Here is a 20,860-nt window from a genome sequence, read left to right on the forward strand (position 1 = left end):
GGCCCAGGCTGCTGCTCTGCTGCATCATCACTCCCTCCCGCTGCGTCCATTATTACCTGCGTACCTACCTTACCTTACCTTAGGTACGAGTAGGTAAGGTACACCAACCTGGCACATCAAGGTAGGTAGGTAGTTTTCCTCACTGCTTGACTGCAAATGCTGCAAGGCCGCCGGCCGCATACCGTCACCCGTTCCCCGGTGAAGTACGTGCCCGCCTCTGTTGCCTCTCCCGCTCCGACCACAACTGCACCCGCTGCACCTGCATCCTGTCTGCGTCTGCATCTGTCTCTTTTTTTTATTTTCTTATTTCCCTTCTCCTTCTTCCTCTTCCTCTTCCTCTTCCTGCTCCTTCTCCTCTCCAGGCTGCTTGGAAATGGGGAAATAGAAGATTGCATTACCATCCAACGCCCTTTTGTTGTTGTTCTTGTCGTGCTTCTTCTTCTTCTTCTTGCCCTAGTCAAGTTTCCCCTTGTCCCAGGTATCCTTTTCGGTGCTCATATCCCCACGCGCCCAAGACTGGGCTGGGACAGCCAAACGGGGGTTCTGCGGAGACACACGACCCAGACAGCATCATCGTCCATTATTCATCATTGGTTCGACTTCCAACACAACGACGCAATTGACCACCATTGATAGACAACAACCATACCCAGCGGCCATCAGACATTTGCCCTAGCTGTCCGCGACAATCCCCCTCCTCTACGACTTCTTCCTGACGTCCTCTCCGTACTACCAATCCACCCGCGGATCCGCCCATCCGTCCACCTTCAACCGTCGCCTCGCCTCCAATCTCGTGCTGTACTGTACCCCCCCGGATCAACGCACGCCCCGCGACCGACGACACCACCCGACCTCCCGTCCGCTGACGCCCCCAGCTGCATTGCATCTCGCCTGCCTGTGGTGTGGGAGCGGGAGAGCTTGATTCCTGCTGCACCTGTGCGACCATCCCCATCGTTGCTACCCCTCCGCTCGGTCGCTCATCGATAGAGTCGCAAAACACCTCCCACCCATCTTCCCAACGTCCAGTGTCCTCGACACGACGCCATCGCCGCCATGGACGAGACACCGGGGCCGCAGCCCTCCAACCATGCAGCTGCCTTGTCTGCTGCCTCTACCGCACACTACCTGTCCAGCCACTTCGCCTCCGTCGATACAATCTCAAGATCAAACTCCCCCGGTCCGCCCTACACAAAGAACGACGAGGACGACAAGAAGCGATACCGCCCCCGCACATTTAGCTACTTCAATCATCTGCCATTTCCTGTCGAAGAGGAATCACAGCGCGATGCTGCTCTGGCCGGTATTCTCAAGCACCTATACATCGCCATCAAGGCTGAAGACTTTAGCCCCGGTGCTTTGCACTGGACGAGAGAGCTCACAGGGTGGCTGAATCTCAAGTTCGAGATGACGCGAGAGCTTCGCTCAACCTTGGCCAAGCTCTACTATCACCTGTGCCTCGCCCCAGGCCTTGAGCCAAGTACTGCCGACCGCTTCTTGCGCATGGTTGTCATCTTGACGAGGTGCGCTGCTGCTCCCTACCCTTCCTCTCAATCAACCCTGCTTCTTCTTCGTCCTACCAGACTAGCCGCTGACCATTACTTCTCTCGTACAGAAAGTACCACTACCTCAAACCCGTCGATGACCTCCTACTCGATTGGCGCCCCTTATGGCGCGAGATCAAGGCCCTGGTGCTCCCCTCAGAGGTGGCTTCACACCAGACAAACAGGCGCCGCTCCCAAAAGCAGCTGTGGAAGCTATGCCTCCATGCTCAGACATACTTCGACCCCAAGGACCGCAAAGAAATGCTCGACGAGTTCCTGCCCTACTTTAGCACCTCAGATGTCTCCAACGCCTATATCGTCGTCGGAACCATCAACGCGCTACTTCCCACCGATGCTGCCCCCGAAAACGTGCCATGCTCCCAGCCGCAAGAGTTCATGCCCACACTATTCCACCTGTGGTCTTTGATCTCGAGATCCAAGAGCTTCGATGTCTTCTTCATTGACCTCTACTCTCGCATGGCAAGAGACTTTTTGCAAGCCTCCAATACGTCATTCGATGCCCACGGCATCTTTACCAGGGAACAGTCTGATTGGATTTTTACGGCTATTCTTCGCTTGACAGAGATTCCGGTCGGCCAGTCCAACTCACCATACTCGACTCTCGACTACTCGTCAGGCTTGGGCCTGTATCTCGAGAAGGACAAGAAGAAATACCCCACGGCTTACATGATTGCCCGGTGGATTGTCTACTCCTTGTCGCCCAAGTGCTTGGAGCAAGAAAGCTCCATTCTGGCGAGTCTCGAGGGCCTTTTAGAAGCCATCGACACCTTCTACCACCCCTCCAACGTGGGATCATGGACCACCTTTTTGGGACAGTTTACAGTATACCTAACAGATATCTTTGTGTCTCGTTGGAACCGCGAAAAGAGCGGCGAACTGGATACGCCAGAGGATCGCAAGATCACTCCCGCCTTGAAGCAACGATTTGTGTCTGCGCTCAAGGAGGTCACATACATGGGACTGTTCTCCAAGAGTAACAGAGTTGCGCATTACTATTACGCGTCGCTTCAGGGATTGGCATACCTCGAGCCCAATCTCATCCTACCTGGAGCTTTGCAGCGATTTTACCCAAGTTTGCAGGGTCTCGTTGAAGTACACCGGACAACGTCAAGTCTGAACGGCCTGCAAATGATTGCCAACGTCATGTCCAAGACCAAAGGCTTCCGTTGCCACATTACTGCTCTTCTGGCTCTTGCCCTTCCTGGTATTGATGCCAACGACTTGGGCAAGACACAGTACACATTGAACTTCTTCCAAAGTGTCGCCTATAGCATTCCCATGGTGCCTCTCGTCAAGGACGGCGATTATGTCCACGACACCAGCCTGGCCATGCAATGGGTTCAGGGTGAGATGGAGCGCATGGAGCGTGAGGGCCAGGATATCAAACTGGACTACGAAACTGAACTTACCGATGAGGATGAAGCAAACATCCTTAGATCATCAACAGCGGGACTCGGCGAGTTCGTCATCGCCCTCTTGGGCAAAGTCTTTACACTGTTGGAGAATCTGCCCGATGCGTCCCATATCCGGGGGGGCACGCCGGAAGACAATGTTATTAACGCGTTGCCGGCAGCTCTCTCACCTCTCTTCGCATCGCTGTCCCCTGAGCTTTTCGACACGGCCCTCGAGAAGCTCGCCTCCTTCGTTTCGACCCATGTCGTCCATCAGGCCAGAGACGCCATGGCCTGGATTCTCAACGCCCTCTGCAAGGTGAACCCGGAAAAGACTCTCAAGGTCTTCATTCCCATGCTCATTGTCAATATTCGAAATGAGATTGACTTCAATCACGCTGCATCAGACCGAAGCAGCGGTACTGACTACTTGCCGAGAGATCGCGCTCTCGTTTGGCACGTAAGCATGCTGGGTATGGCTGTTGTGCATGTTGGTAATGAGGTTTTGAAGTATCAGACCGAGCTCCATGACATCGCCAAATACATGCAAGAGAAGTGCCGTGGTTTGCCCACCATTCACATTTCCAACTACATTCACCACCTGCTATTGAACTTGACACACACCTATCCCATTGACACCGCTTTGTATGAGCCCGACATCATTAAGCGCGGACTCGACGTCACCGACTGGGGAAAGACAACCTCTCCGGCCGACCTCACAATCAAGTGGCATCGTCCTTCGGCCGGAGAAGTACAGTTTGCCCTGGAGCTGTTCGATTCTCAGACCAAAGCAGCTACAAAGAAGCTGGATCTCTTGATGAGCGAAAAGCCCCCAGTTAGCCGAACGGGAAAGAACAAGGAGTGGTCCGATGAGGTCTCCCGATTGTTCCAACAAATCAGGTTGGTGATCTCGGGAGTGGCAACATTGTTCGATGCGCATCGCGCCTCCGGTGAGATCCCGAATGGTCATTCCAGTGTCGACGGCGAAGGCGACACGGAAATGAACGACGATGATCCTCTTGCCGAGGCGGCCGAGGACGAGGAAACGCGACCTCAATACCGCTATGATGCTGGATATCTCCTCACTGTCGAAGATCCTGCCTACCACAAGCTGCATGAGCTAAGAGAAGACGTCGGACAGCTGCTATGCCGGAGTCACGAATTCCTCAACCAAAACCAAGAAGACGATGTCTCTTGCTTCACGACGCTATATGCGGCCTATCGAACCTGGATTACCGACGTCGGCATCGAGCGGTCAGCCCATCCACTCGAAAGACACCTTCGCCTCTACAAGTCCGACATCTCTGCATTTAAGATCAGTGGCCTTCGCAAGGTTTACCCAAGACCGTTGCTGATCAAGCGAGCGGATGCATATCAACTTCTACGTGTCAAACACAACGCATCGGCGCGACAGAAGAGCGACCTGGATAAACAACTCTTGCTTAATCTCGCCCAGTCGTCTGTTTCGCCTTACGCTGATGTCAGGCGTGTCGCACAAAGCGCCCTCGACTCATCTCTCAAGGCCTTGATTGGCGGTCGGCCTCTTGTGATTCCAATTCTTCTGGACAGACTCCGGGTGGCTTTGGACGATGTTGATCACGATCGCATCAAGGGCGCCATGTATACCCTATTCTTCACCAGCTTATTGAGGACGATGGTCAAGGACTGGAGATTCGCTCCGGACGCGCTCAAGCTATACCTTCGTGCCGGGAACATCGATAAGCCCAGCATCCAGCAACTCAACGCGACGGCTCTCTTCCCTCTGCTGGACTTTGGCAAGCCCTTTGAGCGTATGATCATCGTCAACCAAGACTTTGTCGAGAAGATTCGACCTTCAGACGACTGCTCCAAAGCTATCGATAGCCGTCACAACTTCATTGTTCAACGTCGAGAGCGTGTCGAGAAGAAGAAGCTTGCGCTAGGCTTGGAGTTGACCGAAATGGCCAGAGCAGCTCACTGGAAGATTGCGTCTCGATGCGCAATCTTTGCCAGCAACATGTGCTTGCGCTTCGATACGGTCGCGCCCCCTGAGTTCATCGCTTTGGTGACGGAGGGTATCAACGACACTCATCCTGGCTTGCGGTCCAGCTACATGGCTGCATTTACCAGCGTTTTCGAAGCTGTAGAGATGCGTGCAGCTTATGACCACACCTACCGCAATTACCTGCTTGAGAAGGAAAAGGACCGGAACAAGATCATGATTGAGGTCCCCAAAGGCGATGCAGCTTTCACGCAGAAGTACCTGGACGCCTTTGCGGGCAGTCCCGAGACCGCAGAGTACATGGTCGATTCCGATCATCCTGGATGGTTGGTTTGGGGCAAGAAGTTCCTCGCATCCCGTGCGAAACCCATGCCTTTCACCGACTACGACGATACGGAGACAGCTGTCCGAAAGCAGATCGGCCAACTGATCACGAAGGAGTGGCTGAAGACCTGTTTTGAGTACCTCAAGCAGGAACCTCGCGATGCGAACGCTGACAGATTCCGTATGGGCAATGTGTACATGCTGATGCACGTGTTTGATCTCATGCACTATGGGGGCACAGCGATCAAGCTCGATGACGTCAAAGAACTCACCATTGAAGTCTATGGCGATGGTAGCGACAAGCACCAGCACCGTGCTACGGCAGAGATCATTGCGGCGCTTCTCTGCGGATCGAGCGATGATCCGCCCGAGTTCCGCGATAAAGTATGGGGATTTGCCGCGCCTCTGATGCTGAAGGTACTTAACGAGGACCTTACACCCGAGAACTTGCAGTACTGGGTCTCATGCTTGCATCTTACGGTTGACCCGAAAGATCCGCGTAGGTCGCACGAGCTTGTTGATGCACTGAGTTCTTTCCGGCTGGACATGTCTTCCAATGCTGCCTTCAAGGAGTCAAGCAAGGTCCAGGTACTAGAATTCATCATCACGGACTCAGGCTGGCATTTCCGCCACGAGAAACCTATCCTCGCAGATTTCCTCGCGCACATTGATCACCCCTACAAGACAGTGAGAGAAGCCATGGGCCGTGTCATTGCCACCATCTATCGCACCCGCTATCACGAATCTTTCGAGAATGTCGACAAGTTGCTAGAAGCCAATAAGTCGGCTTCATCTCTCGGTCTTCGCCCATACGAGGCAAGCAAGGAGTTTTCTGAGACTGTGCTCGAGATCTTCGATCGTCTCGAGAAGTGGCGGCATGAGCGTACTCCCGGTCAACAGACACCTTCGTCCTACACCAGTGGTTCAAAGACTGTCTTGACATGGCTTGACAGTACGTTGTCATCACAGGAATGCACCCAGTTGATGCCGTTCTTCCCCGAACCTTTCATGGAACAGCTTCTACACATGATGGACGTCAAGGAGGATCCCGAGCTTATGAGGCTCGCCTACCACGTTTACCGTCATCTACCGAACATTCCTTTCAGAATTGGTGAAGATGGGGCTTTCATTGATGCACTGGTCCGCATCGGCAAGTCTGCCACGAGCTGGCACCAGCGGTTGCGATCCATGGTCAACATGCAAGTGATTTACTTCCGTCGCCTATTCCTTATCGAAAAGAAGCAACGGGACATCCTGTTCAACGCCGTCAGCGATATGCTCGCCGACCCTCAACTCGAAGTCCGGTCTTGTGCCTCGGCCACCTTGGCCGGCATGATTCGATGCTCGCCAAAGCAAATTCGCGATCCCACCATTGATCTCCTCAAGAAACGCTTCGAAAACGATCTTCGGCTCAATCCGATGCCCAAGAGGAAGCTCCCGGGAACGGAGACCCCCGTCGACAACAACAAGCAGATTGTGCGTCGTCACGCCGCTGTACTGGGTCTCGGTGCCCTCATCGAGGCCTTCCCCTACGCGACGCCGCCGCCGTCCTGGATGCCGGAGGTGCTCCAAATCCTTGCTACCCGTGCTGCCAGTGACCCTGGCGTGGTTGGTAAGGCTACCAAATCAATCCTATCCGACTTCAAGAAGACAAGACAAGATAGCTGGAGTGTGGATCAAAAGGTACAGTCCATCATTTTACCCCGTTCCTCGTGTTGGACATCGGCTCACATTTCAACAGTACTTCACATCAGAACAGCTTGAGGATTTGGAAGGTGTGCTTTGGAAGAGCTATTTCGCATAGTCGTCGCGACATGGCTCAAGTATGCAACGTGCATGCGTGTGTTGGTTCAGTTTAGGACATGGGCAATCATAAAAGGCATGGTGACGGAATGATATCCACCCAGGGAAGCGGGATTGCATGGCCCTGATAGACGGGCCTAGGATAAACAGTGTGCTTGTAGACTTTTGTAGTTCACATCCATCCTTTGATCGTACATACTGACTACCTCGACCTGTTTGGCTTCGGAAGCTATTCAATGAGTTGCTTCAGTGAGAGCTTTTGCAGTCGTGTCGCAGGGCCTTCACCAGCTGGATACCGTGTACGAATGCCTCGAGTCACGACATCTGTCGGGAGACTAAACTTTATTTCGAGCACGTTTAATGCGACGAACTCAGCCTAAGCGACGCGGCGTTCTGGAACACTCTGACACGCCTTGTTCCAAGGGTCTTAATTGTAGAACCTAAATCGTTCTTCAGCATTGCGATATGAGGAATGGCGCGCGGTAGCAGGGACAGGATGCTCGCTGTCGCCGTTTCGGAGTCTCAGGCCCTGACATCTGAGACGTCCCGATGGGGCGGTTCACCGTCCTCGCGCATGACTGACTCGAGGTCAGGCCTGGGCTTGACTTCAGCTAGTCAGCTAGTCGCCTTACATTGCCTTGACCTTTTTGTGGCATGGAAAGGTGTATATAAACTGGACGAACCACATTGTCATGTTCTGGCTTTGTTCGTCTTAATTGTTAAATCATCACAGCTTGTGCAACGTATAAACTTCACCATACCATCCAGCCGTAAGCCTATCAAGAACACTACATACCCATTCATCCCACCAAACGAAACTGCCAAGATGAAGACCACAGTCGCAACACTCGTTCTCTTCGTGACCATGGGTCTGAGCGCCAAGACGACCTCCCTTTGCCGAGACGTAGGCAACAAGGTGATTGAGGACAATGGAGTATGTTCTACGGCCGGAGGCGCTCCTCTTGGCAAGGGAGTAAGTTGACCCTAAAGATACCATGAACTTCTCTCAAGGGATAATGACGTACTGACGAGGCAAAAGATTTGTTGTTTTGACCAGTCCAACGCTCTCGTTAAGTCGAGGTTCGATATTGCGTGTGATGATAAGTTGGGCACGGTTCAGTCTACTGGGGAGGCTTGCGAGGCCTAGGTGGTGTGAGGCGGAATCATTTGGTCATTTTGAGTCATCTAGCATTGCCTAGCGTCATTATAGCGAGTCGATTGTCAATAAATGCCTGCATTCGAGGGTTCGGAACTTGTGAACTCGTGGTTCATCGTCCCAGTGCCAGGGAGTTAGCTGCTGTACACATGTGTACTGGCGGTCTTCACTACAGTCAGGGAATTTACTTGAGGGTTCAACCAGGGCACTCTAACATCAAGCGCTGAACGGAAGAGCTGAACTGGGCTTTCAGAAAGCGATTCCGGCCGTTGTAGATTTGAAGTTCGGTGCTAATACCTTCACCTACTTTACCTAGAGCCACATGCTGTGGACAACTAGACGGTGCCAAGGCCTGTCATCAACGCATCGAGGAGGGGTTATATCGACACAGAGGCCGCGAGCTCAGGATCACATGCAGTCAATTCCTTGAGAGCACCATCGCTGCACGACACATGTAAACATCTTAATATCGTTCTTCATACTTCTTGGTAGCTGTTCATCGGGTTTGCTGGGGATTCACATCGGATGAGTCTAGACTACAGCCTGCGGGGATAAGACGGAGACGACACAGGACAATGGCACGTCGAATGCATTGCGCCATCTGAACTATCTTTTGCGTTTGACGTGGAGGGGTTCTGGCGCAATTGGGACCAGAGAGAGGGTACTTGCCTTGTCGGAAACATCTAAGTGTACGAAGGCACAAGATATTCAATGCTGATGCGTTGCTTCGTGACATTGAAGCTGGAAAATAACTCCTTGCCGACTACTGCAGCCTGCTAAAGATTCCTCGTCCCAGTATGAAAGCGTTCACTACATTTATGGCCGTAAGTGGTCTTGTGCCATCAATAGCAGCTGACTGGCAATTTCGCTCCCGACCTGACCTCGCTCCTCCGAGGCTTAACATCACCATCCCAGCTCGAGACTCGGTAGAAGAGGGGTACATTTTCGTCGCCCCCTATGCCGGCTTTGAGGATGGCAACAGCGGACCGAATCAACCTGGAGCTTACATCTTCCGTGATGACGGGGAACTCGTATGGTCTAGTATTGGCTACTACGCCGGCTGGGTTGCCAACTTTCGCCCTGATACTTGGAACGGGAAACAATATCTACGCGGTTTCCAAGGCCTCCTTGATGGGCATCACGGCCGCATGTTTGGATATCATACTCTTTTAGGTTCTGATTACGAAGTTGCCAAGGTGGTGCGAGTCGGGTCGCACAAGTTGGTTTCGGCCCATGAGTTCCGCCTGGTCGATGGTAAGACGGCTTTGATAGAGACACCTATCCCTAGGCCCGTATCTCTCAAGCCATGGGGAGGAAGTCAAGAACAGAACTGGATCATTTCGGGTGGATTTCAAGGTATGTTACTCATGTGTTCTCGGACTCGGCGGAGGTGTTCGAAGGCTGACTGGGATGACAGAGGTTGACATTGAGACGGGCGAGGTCGTATTCGAATGGGAAAGTCTTGACCACGTTGACCCGAAGTGTAAGTCATCAGACAGACAGCATGAATCTTGCGAAAATTCCCATTTAACGCCTCATAGACAGCGCATTCCCGCTTGGCTTTGGCGAAGGCCTCCCAGGAGGCGGTAAAACCGAGGCTGATGGTTGGAACTACTTCCACGTCAACAGTGTTGACAAAGATGATGAGGGCAACTACCTTGTCTCAGCACGTAACACCGCGGCCGTTTTCAAGATCAATGGCACAAACGGCGAAATCATCTGGCAACTTGGGGGGTTCCACGGAGGTTCTTCCTTTACCCTTCCCAAGGAAGATGTCTTTGGCTACCAGCATCACGCACGGTTCCGCAGTCGCTCGGCTGATGGAACTATCGAGGTAATTTCGCTCTTTGACAACGGCGCACACTCTGCATCGGTCAAGACAAACCCGTTCTCGCGCGGCCGGATCTACCAACTCAACCACACCGACGGCACAGCTAAAGCTCTGAAAACATGCGACGCTCCGGATGGATTATCGGCCCGTACCCAAGGAAACTTACAGTTGCTTTCCAATGGAAATGCTTTCATCAACTGGGGCCAAGCGGGCGCGGCAACGGAGTACAGCAATGATGGTGACGTCTTATTTCACGCCTACCTCGACTCAAATCCCGAGGGTCACTTGGTCCAAAGTTATCGCGGATTCCGATTCAATTGGACGGGCACGCCCACAGAGGAGCCGGCTATAGTTGCCTTTAGAGGTAAGGGCTCTGTCGTCAACGTATACGTGTCGTGGAATGGAGATACTGAAGCAGCATCGTGGCGATTCTCCTCTAGGAGTGCGGCGAAGAAGAGCCTTCGCCTACTAGGAGAAACCAAACGAGACGGCTTTGAAACACACTTTCAATTCTCGAGGGTTGGTGATGAAGAAGACTCGTTGGTTTTCGCTCAAGCTCTCAGTGACAGGGACAAGGTCCTCGGGCAGACTCGGGAAATAACGATCTCAAGGAATGAGTTATCGGTCCCTCCTTTATCGGTTCAGTGGTCAGAGGAGCTTTGAGCTTCTCTTCCAAGGTCTTTCAAAGCGAGTTAGAGTACATCAGACAGAGGCTGAATGCCATCGATGACGGCAAACACGGCCAGATTTGATGTTTACCGGCAGATCAGTCGCCAAGAATAATTCTTGCAACTCTTTCGTTGCAGGAGAGAAAGCAAAAGAACCCTACCTATTCGAATTTAGAAACGTATAGATCAAGCATGCATCTTTGCTACTAATGGCATCTCCTCCCGCCAAGGCATTGGCGAAAACAACGTATCCTGTCGGGTTTTCAAGTGCGGTCCGAGTCGATTGCGATGTTCTTGGTCAAAACATCTCTCGTGTAAATGAGTGGAGATCAGGATCTAGATCCATGAGGGTTTGGACTGCGGCTCTACTGGGCGTAGTCATCATACAGCAGCCAAGTCGAGCTTCAGCCAGATTCTCGCCCAAATCAGGCGGTTCGGTCAACTCCCGACTACCAAGAGGTCTTGGTTTCTTGGACATCTTGGCTTGCCAAACCAACCCAGTCCTCTCATCAAGCCAATATCGTGAAAACATGTCTATACACCCCACAGTAGGCCCATCACTTGCCAGTTTCTCGTCTTCGTTTAGCATCAGACCTTGTCACATTACCCGAATCTTCCCGAAATATCTCGGGGCCAAGAAAGTTCAGCCGGAGGCCGGCTCACGTATCGAGAACTAAGGACCTTCATACTGATCTTGGGGACTTCGTGAGAGATGCATGCCGAGTGGCCAAGCCTATTTCGACTTCACCGCGGAGACTCCACCGTGATAAGCCGCTATCTTGCATGATCCCCTACCTGCTTCTTGTTGATAGCAATCATTGCCGTGGGCCTCCGGGACACAGATTTGGATGATAATAACACACAGACATCTGTAATTTCGTTGAGAGGGGGGTGGGGGCAAATCGAGTCCCATGCCTGAACGTTCACCTATGGGTTCTCTGGACCCGGGGGAGACCCACCAGGAATCAGCTTGACTGGAGTATGGAGGCGGGGTCTGGGGAAGTTCCATTCTGGATGGCGGAGAAGCATGGGGAAGTGAAGCACAATATGGACATCGGAAATAGGCCCTAAGAACCAGATTACGGCAGCTCAAAGAGTATGAATCGAACAGTGTGAGGGACTCCAAAATATAAAGAGACGCGTCTCCCATACCTTTCATTTACTATCATGTTTCCATCTTCCATTGATACTGTCTCCGCTATACAGCTGTTACTTGTCGAGATCATTCATAATCATGGCCAATGAAGAGAGGTCCACAGCCCAGTCAGGCATCGGCACGCCCCCTCCCATTGGAAACGACAACGCCGCTACGGATCATGTCACCAAGAACCCCTCTCTGATGGAGGCTAACGAAGCCAATGATAAAGGCAACCTTCTACCTACCCCTGAAGAACAGATCGAGGCTCTTGGTATCACCAACTGGCGTGATCTCGAAAAGCAGGTCGTCAAGCGTCTTGACATGACCCTCATGCCATGCTTATGGGTACTCTATCTATTCAACTATCTAGACCGAGCTTCCATTGCGTAAGTCACTGCCTAAATGAGATGAGAAAGGCCAGTCTGTACTTTTGCTGATTCAACGTAACCGCTTCAGACAAGCTCGCCTTAGTAGCCTGGATGAAGATCTCAATCTTGAAGGCTACCAGTACGGGACTGCAGTATCGATTCTCAGTGTCGGGTGAGCGAATCAACCACCAAATCTACTTTCGTTCATGTCGACCTCTGACTTTGGAATGAAAGATACGTCCTCGGTCAAATACCATCCAATATGATCATTGGAAAAGTGCGACCCAGTCTCTATCTTTGCTGTATGGCTTTGGTCTGGTCTAGTGTCTCGGCAGCAACCTGTGGTGTCAAGAATTACCAGGGCCTCATTGCCGTCAGATTCTTCCTCGGCGTGGTCGAAGCACCTCTGTTCCCAGGTGTACGTTATTAGAATCCAAAATCCGTCCACCTTCGTCCGTCAAGCATTCTCCTAACAGCTCTCCAGGCTATCTACGTCATGTCTTGCTGGTACACCCGCAAGGAAATGGCGTTGCGCTGCGCACTATTATACACTGGCCAAACACTCGCTTTCTGCACCGCTGGTCTCATTGCAGCGGCCGTATTTGGAACCTTGGAAGGCAAGTATGGCTTGGCAGGCTGGCAATGGCTGTTCATCGTTTTGGCGTCAACAGGTGCAGGCCTTGCCATGATTGCTCTCTTCATTCTCCCAGATTACCCCGATTCCAATACTGGTAGCGCCCGCTGGTCTATGACGGAGGACATGCGCAAATTGGCTGCTGCTCGCATCCTGGCCGATCGTGTGTCAACTTCGGAAGCCAAAGCTGGCGTTTGGGCTGGTCTGAAGATGAGCATTTTCGACTATAAAATGTGGCTGCTTGTCGGCATGAACATCGGAATCTCAGCTGCATATGGTTTCTCAAACTTCTTCCCATCAATCGTACGGGGATTTGGCTACAACAACACCATCACTCTCGTTCTTACTGCTCCGCCTTACATCTTTGCGGCTCTTGGTTCTCTCGTGAACGCATGGCACTCTGATCGGCAGAAGGAGCGCGGGTACCATTTTGCCGGCCCCATAGCTTTTGGTTGTATCGGCTACATCATATGCCTGGCTACTGAGAGCAAGACAGCACGATACGCTGCTTCTTTTGTGTATGTTGGGGGCATGTACTTTGCAAACCCCCTCATATCAACATGGACATCCAACACCATGGGTAGGACGCCAGAGAAGCGAGCCATCTCCGTCGCACTAGTCAACGTGCTTGGTCAGATTGGTAACCTGATCGCTCCCTACTTCTTCGTTGACTCGGATGAGCCGCGCTACCGGCTTGCCTTCATCATGATGATGGTTATGGGCCTGATTGCGTGTACGAGTGCCATGGGCCTGAAGTTCTACCTTTACAAAGCGAATCAGAGATTGCACCGGGAGGCCGTTCGCAACGGAAGCGTGTATAATCCTTACGTTATGTAAGAAGAGGACGTGGTTGCCACACTTACATATGTCACAAGAGTTTCGCCGAGAGATAGCTTTGCATGACGTTTGACCTCAAATACCAAGATATTCACGGGTCCAATGCTAATAATAGCACACACGACAAATGAGTGACTGATGCAATACTTCGCTCCCTTCTCCTCTCTATTTCTGCCAAGTCGTCAAGCCACGGTCAATGACTATGTGCTATTGTCTATCCTTGCACCTAACCAGTAAAGGCACTTTCTGCCAGATCAGGTACGTCTTTTGTCTCAAAGTCCATTTCTTTGACTCCTCCGTCAGTTCTAGATCAAAATTCCAAATCAACTTGGCCAATATTATGCGCAGCTCTGCATAGGCCATGCTAGGGAACATGGTTAGAAAGCACATGGGACGAAAGTAATGCTGTCTTACCTCTTGCCTATACAGTTTCTAGGACCATAAGAAAACGGCTGACTCGCAGACTTATCGTCGTTGGCAAACATACATATGTCGCTCTTTTCTAGCCATCGCTCTGGAATGAACTCCCTTGGATTAGTCCAATTCTGTTCCGAGTGACCAGCGGAAAGCTGATGAACGCCAACTGCCGTCTACGATAAGAATGTTAGCGGCTTGCTTCTATCGCCTTCAGTGACAATTCGTCGCGGATCAGACTCACGCCCCCAGGAACCCATTTCCCATCAATCTCCTCACCGCTTCCAGGCACAAATCTCGGCAGAGCGCTTGGGCTGGGGGGATATATCCTCAGCCCTTCTTCGATGACTGCCTTAAGATACTTCAACTCCCCTGTCGATGCCATTGAGATCTCATCTTCGGTCTGAAATGCGGTTCTGATCTCTTCCGATAGTGCCGTGTACGTCTTTGGATTGCTACACAAGTAGAAGGTGATGCCAGAAAGTGCAGTGGCTGTCGTGCCACTGCCGGCGACAATGAAAGCTGACGCCATCCTGACCAAATCGGCATTGCTGAGGTCAGCTTGTGGGTTTTCTAAGATGTAACTCATAAAATCTCTCTTATTCTCGGATTGTTGAAGTCGGCGTTTGACTTTGCCGGCAGTCAACTCGCCATGTCTCTTCAGAGCCAGCTTTTGGGCCTTTGTGGCGAGCCATTCTAGCCAGGCTTCAAGTCCATAGTAGATAGCGAACTGGTATCGGACAATTCCCTGCGCTCGAGCACCAATGACTTGCAACCATGGTTGGAATGCATCATCTAGACACCCAGCCGCCTGTCCAAATGCCAGGTCGCTAATGATGTCAAAGGCAGCAAGGCTAAACCATTTGACCATGTCCTGAGGAGCTCCGTTCTCGCTAGATAATCGTAGTTGTTTCATCAATTTCCCTGCGTAAAGCTGGAGGATATCCTCCTGCTCTCTTAGTGCACGGTCGCTGAAGGCTGGCAAAACTGCCTTACGAAGTCGAGAGTGAGGCTCCTGCTCGGCCGTCACGATGCCGCCATTGCGAATCGCTGGGTTAGTCACACTAGGCCCAGCGATCCCCCTTCCGTCAAAACATTTCGCAAACTCTGGTGACCTCTGACCATATATCTTTTTCCAGGCCGTAGAACTCGTGTAAGACAGCTCATCAGGTGCAATTCTGACAACTGAGCCATACTTTTCGTGGAGCTCGCGGATTTTCCAAGCGAGGTTGCCTTGAAGGTTGACAATGTTCCATGGTAGTCGAGAAGCGGCCCAAAGTCGAGGCCCAGGGTAGCGGCTTAAAGGATGGAAATAAATGTTATAGATGGTTCGAGATGCAACAAAAGCAGAAAACTACGCACTGTCAACAAATGCAAGAATGCAGCAGTAGAAGTCCTGATCAACTAACAAAAAAACTAATAAGGAGTAGTACCAGCCCCATATGGGAAGCGCAGAGCGCATTGTAACCGTGGATTAATTGCATGAAGGCTTTCTGTCGTAGAGGAAGAGAGATCTCCCTTTCAGTTGAGAACCAATGTTAACTGACACTGAATGCAATAGTCCCTTGGCATTGCCAAAACTTGTGGCACAGGAATGCTTTTTAGTCTCACCATCAAAAAGCTGTTATGGTACATCATGAGTCAGGAGACGCTTTCAGCTGAACGAACAGTGAGGCTGCCTTGTAGAACGTGGGCGGCTCCTGGGTTTTGATTCATTGCATAAACCATAATCATCCCTGCAGTGGGTCCGCAACTATTGGCTGTATTGTGGTTTTGGTGACGATTACGGACACAACAATTGCAATACATTAAATCTAACAATTATCTCAGTCTATGGGTATCATTTTCCCTCATCTTCCTCAAAGAAGTGCACGACTGATGGTGCGAAAGTGGCGTTGCCATTAACGTTTCCTCCGTACTGCAAATATCCAGCCGCATCAACAGCGGGAATGCCGGTAATGTCTTGGTAATCTCCCATGACCCAAACACTCTGCATGCCCATAACCATGTGTTGCAAAATATGACAGTGAATCTAGGCTTTGGTCAGCTCATGTCTAGCAAGTCTTGTGGAAATGAAGCAGACTTACCATCCATACACCGGCGTCCTCCACACGCAGACGCCAGCCTCTCCACCCGGAAACATCGCCAGACTTTGTCTTCTCGCCATATCGATAAAGGTTTGTTGTGTCTCGCTTGACTGGATTGTAGTTCTTCAGCCGCTCCTCGTTCTCGGTGCTATTGTAAGTTCCATTGCCACTGCCAATGTCCCAGTAATGTCCGCCATGAGCATGAAAGGGATGGAAGTCGAGGCCACCATTGCCATTGACCAGTGATCCAGTGTTGTGCCAAATAATCTCGAGAACCTTGGATCATGTCAGTTCAATATTCTATTGAGTGAAACAGAACAGCATCAAACACTCACCTCGCCCATCTTTGCCGGCCATGTCAACGTAGTCGGATCCCAGCCGTTGTTGTTCATGGCGGCAGTGTAGTTCGGAATGGCAGACGGCCCGTTCTCGTAGATGTTGATCAGGTAGGGCTGATCTCCCGCATAAGGAGTCGAAGTTTCGTTCCATTGCAGTCCGTTGAGCTGCCAAAGGGTAGTCTGGGTCGCGAGTTGACGATTATCGATGTGAATTTGCCGAGTTACTTCGCTAGCCTGGGGGAAATTGTTTGGTACCAACGGTTCCAAGGCATACTCTGCCCATTCATACGTCTTGTTGGAAAGTGTCAGAGGAGGAGTGACTGGAGCTGTTGTAATCTGCGGTTGTGCCTTGGAGTATCGTAGTACGCCATAGCCCTGGTACACCTTCGGACGGTCTTTGGTTTCCAACTGAATAAGGTAGTCGGTTTTCCCGTTTAACTCTGCCTCAGTCTTAGTCTTGAAGATGACATCAAAACGCTGACCCGAAGTCAATTGCATGAACTTCTCAGTGTGAGGTTTGGTATAGTGACCATCAGCTTCGATGATGGTAAAGTTGTCATGATCCACGATGCCTACTTGCACCATGGACAATGCCGTAGCACCAATGAAGCGCATGCGATAAGTTTTTCCAGGCTCCACGTCGATGACTGGTAGCTTGCAGTTTCCATTTCCGGCAGTCTCCCCAACAGAGACTCCGACGCCGTTGATGAGGACCGCATTCGTTTCGCCAGACCAGGTGAAAGGCGTTGCCACGAGGCCCTTCTCGATAACGGTGTCCGTTTTGTTGAAGTAGTCGGTGAGGAAGACAATCCTCTCCTCATCGTATGCATAGGGGGGCTCGGCCTTGTCCTCAATGATCAGTGGGCCAGAAGCTGTCATAGCCTGGAAGCCGACATGAGAATGGTAGAAGTAGGTACCGGATTCGGATCGTAGGGGGTAGACCTCGTAGTCGAAGAAATGATCAGGTGGAATAGGCCACTGGGTGGCCGATGGGCTACCATCAGAGAAAGGTGCCATGCGCATGCTCAAACCATGCCAGTGGATGGTTGCATTGTGGTCTGGCATATCATTGTAGACTCTGATCCAACTTCTTCGCCCAGGCTTCAGTCTGAGCGTCGGCCCGAACAATGTGCCATTGATCAGGGCCGACATTCTTGTCTGGCAACCAATTGAGACGTTTTCGTAGGTCATTTTCAACACAAAGTCCGGTGTAAAGCTGGCACCATGCTTCTGTCGACCTCCATAGTGACCTGGGGGCCCGTGATCCGACTTGCGCGGGCCCCAAGCAGAGACCTGCGTAAGCAGGGCAAAGAAACAAAGTACCGAAACGAACGACTGCATCATGGTCAATGAACGCACAGAGGAAAGAGGAGGGTGTGGGAGCCGAGTACGTCGAGCAGAATCTGGCAAAGGGCCTCACTTTAGATGTATGCTCACGAACCCCCTTACTCGGCGCCCTGTCTCAGAGCAAAGATGAGGGAATGCCATCATTGAGTTAGCCTTCTGCGCTACCCATTCCAACATCACCGTGGGCATTCGTAGCCCCTCTTCGTTCATTCCACTAATAAAGTTACCGTTGCGTTCACCCGCCGAAGCGTTGGCTTCGTTCCTCGTCGGCGGTACACGCACACGTTGCCGGCACTGCAGGTCAAGCGGCCCTGTGCCGGTTTAGCCCCGCGATGCAAACCTAAAATGTGATTGTTTCCAATCGGAACTCCCTAGTGCTGCGAATGCGAAGAGAGTGGGCTTGAGTAGCGTTGTTGGCTTTGGAATAGACTTTGGTTGATCCTTGTACTTATTTCAAATTCCAATTAAGCCTGTTTCTTTGTTTGATGGTTGTTCCCGAAAGTCCGTCTCGAAGCTATGTTCTGCATTCGGCCACCTCGTGTCCGGAGTTCTCGGACTTGAAGTCAAGGGTCTCTTGAGATCTGCGGGCGCTTATTAGATTAGCGTCCGCCCTAGCAGGCCAGCTCACCTACAACTGCACGCCAAAGGAATTCAACAAGCCCTATAAGGTTTGATTCGACTACGGCGTAGGCCGACCCCAGATTGGGTTCAAATGAAGAGTACCAAAAAGTCACATATCAAGAGTCATGCTCGCCTGCTAACCTCTGTCATAATCCGACAAAAGTCGATGATCATTTTGACACATCGCCTTCGCCGACGCTGGAAAGCACCTAGCGTCTCTGGCTCTGGATTGAGGTGGATAATTCTGAATATTTACGGGAATATGCAGTTGGCCATACTTTCATCTGACTCGAGTGAGCGCGGAGACTCCAACAACATTACAAGCCACCCGGAATCAATCTTGCCTAATACGATGAAACTCATCGAGAACATTAGGGAATTCCATTCGATCAGGGATAACTTCGACGAGCCAAATCACGGATCCTTCTTGATCGAGGGTTTACACCTTGCCATGTACTTCGAATTGCCTGTCAAGAGGGGAGAATTGACAAAGAGGACAAAATGGACAGCTGCAAAGCGGCCACTTCCACACTTAGTTGACTGAAGACAACTTCGAGGAAGAGGTGAGAATACGGCATGCATGCATTCCTGATAACAGGAATGCCTCAATTTCACTAACCCTTCCCAAACCCCCGGTTCTTAAATAAGTAGCTGGCACCACAAATCTATGCAAAGGGTTACCGAGCCTGCTCGATGGAAAAGTGATGTTACCAAATAGCAGCCGGCTATCAGAAGGTTTCACGGTTCAAGACTGAAAGCGTCATTTTAATCCACAATTTGATGCAATATGTGTTGGTTTCCTGTTGAGTCAAGGTCGCCTAATTGGGGCTTGAGGGATCCAGCCAACCTAATGACCTTGTCAACGGGACTCTACACATCGGAAAGCGATTCATGACGCACTTGGATCTCGAATTACACAAATATGTATGCAACAGATCATCCTCGCAAGTACTTAATAGATTACCATATGGCTCAGGAATTTAACTTGAAAAGCACGCACATTTTGGTTAGAAGAGGCCGATCCCATTCATGAACTCTCGGATGTGGGAAGTTTCAATAATGCTAGAAGGTTAATTGGAGACAGAAAGGGTCTGTGACCATTGTTAAATAGACAACTACGCTACTTCAGTCACATAACCTCTCAGGAATCTGCTTTAGTATAGTACAATGGAGTTGGCTGATAGAAAGCTTTACATGAAGACGTATTTACAAGAACCAATGATGACATGTTAGAATGTGGCAGTATTTTGTTTATACTGCCACACTTGCAGACGTATATCAGCCTGCACAAGTTGACTGAGCAGTGAGCAATGTCTCCGTACGTGTTAGCTGGTCTCAACGTCTGCGGTCTTTTGGTCTTAAACGCTAAGAGTGCGGTTGTAAGCCCACAATAAATTAATGACAGGACTTTGACAGTATTCTCAATAGTGAGGCTTATGTAATAAATATGGGCTGGAAGATGGATTTTAGCTCGCCTATGTTTCTTAAAGCGAAGGCGGTGAGAATTTATCGATCTCAAGATCTCAGATCTGTTCAGGCAATACCTAGACAGTTTGGCAGCCGCTTAGTAATGAAGTACTGTGAATAGTGCCGTTCAGGCGCTCGCGCCTCGCGTTTAGTGCAATGAGTCCGAGAACACGACGTTAGCGCCTCGCCACCTCACAGTTCGGGAGGAATACTACGCAAAGATGCAGAGACCCGCTGTATTGGCGTGAAAGCGAAAATCACACTGCTGCAGGTGTCAAGTGACGGTTTTCTGAAGAGAATGTGCTTCTGATTCAAAGCTATGGAGTATCAAGTAAGAGCGTCCGCTTTGAGATGCGGGAGCAGCCGCGTCACTAGCGAGAACTTTGTCAATGTAGCATGAACACTAGGAACAAGCTGTCCGTATATCGCAACGCCCTTTTCAGGGTAGAAGCAGGTATCAAGGGTTCGGTGGCGTATTACGTAGGAAGATTACTCACAGCGCCGTTCGTAACACCGAGTTGCCAAAGGAGCTCAAAGTATCCCGAGCGCAAGCCCGAAAGATCACCAGTGCCAAGATCTTAGTCTTCATGTCCAAGATGGGCTACTGATATCTGTAAGCATTGTCGCCTTGCGTCTTTCCCACCAATACGCGAGCTTTGGTACCCGGATGACACCTCATGTGCAAGTTGGACAACGCTACGCGCAGCGGCTCAACTGGAATATCAATTAGCCATACGCACTTTTAAGCTTCTGATTGGATGCTTAGTTGCCCAATCGTTATATCAAGTTGCAAGGGGCCCCTCGGTTCCACGTAGCGGCTGTTCTGGCACTTCACGACGAGTGTCTCAGTCGGGGGAATACGCCTTCAACCATGAACAATCACACCGTGTCTT

General features: G+C 51.0%; 5 protein-coding genes across 5 annotated transcripts; 4 read left to right on the forward strand and 1 right to left on the reverse strand.

The window, feature by feature from the left end:
- Nucleotides 1–1,053: 1,053 nt before the first annotated feature.
- Nucleotides 1,054–7,062, forward strand: CABS01_15083 (GPI mannosyltransferase; the record flags this gene model as incomplete). The annotated part of the gene is made up of 3 exons (XM_060548421.1): nt 1,054–1,520; nt 1,613–6,941; nt 7,000–7,062. 3 exons carry the CDS (start codon nt 1,054–1,056, stop codon nt 7,060–7,062), a joined length of 5,859 nt encoding a protein of 1,952 aa, XP_060392100.1.
- An 825-nt stretch (nt 7,063–7,887) lies between these two features.
- On the forward strand, nt 7,888–8,208 carry CABS01_15084 (uncharacterized protein; the record flags this gene model as incomplete). Its single annotated transcript, XM_060548422.1, has 2 exons — nt 7,888–8,034; nt 8,101–8,208. The coding sequence occupies 2 exons, from the start codon at nt 7,888–7,890 to the stop codon at nt 8,206–8,208; spliced, it is 255 nt and encodes an 84-aa protein (XP_060392101.1).
- Nucleotides 8,209–9,014: 806 nt separating this feature from the next.
- Nucleotides 9,015–10,711, forward strand: CABS01_15085 (uncharacterized protein; the record flags this gene model as incomplete). The annotated part of the gene is made up of 3 exons (XM_060548423.1): nt 9,015–9,573; nt 9,635–9,700; nt 9,759–10,711. The coding sequence occupies 3 exons, from the start codon at nt 9,015–9,017 to the stop codon at nt 10,709–10,711; spliced, it is 1,578 nt and encodes a 525-aa protein (XP_060392102.1).
- Nucleotides 10,712–11,950: 1,239 nt separating this feature from the next.
- CABS01_15086 (uncharacterized protein) lies at nt 11,951–13,693 on the forward strand (the record flags this gene model as incomplete). Its single annotated transcript, XM_060548424.1, has 4 exons — nt 11,951–12,240; nt 12,311–12,394; nt 12,457–12,640; nt 12,707–13,693. The coding sequence occupies 4 exons, from the start codon at nt 11,951–11,953 to the stop codon at nt 13,691–13,693; spliced, it is 1,545 nt and encodes a 514-aa protein (XP_060392103.1).
- A 207-nt stretch (nt 13,694–13,900) lies between these two features.
- On the reverse strand, nt 13,901–17,684 carry CABS01_15087 (L-ascorbate oxidase; the record flags this gene model as incomplete). The annotated part of the gene is made up of 6 exons (XM_060548425.1): nt 13,901–14,057; nt 14,108–14,283; nt 14,352–15,461; nt 15,981–16,139; nt 16,195–16,470; nt 16,530–17,684. 6 exons carry the CDS (start codon nt 17,682–17,684, stop codon nt 13,901–13,903), a joined length of 3,033 nt encoding a protein of 1,010 aa, XP_060392104.1.
- Nucleotides 17,685–20,860: the final 3,176 nt, after the last annotated feature.

Source organism: Colletotrichum abscissum (genome assembly GCF_030869225.1).
Source record: "Colletotrichum abscissum strain IMI 504890 chromosome Unknown Scaffold_62.1, whole genome shotgun sequence".
Lineage (NCBI taxonomy): Eukaryota > Fungi > Ascomycota > Sordariomycetes > Glomerellales > Glomerellaceae > Colletotrichum > Colletotrichum abscissum.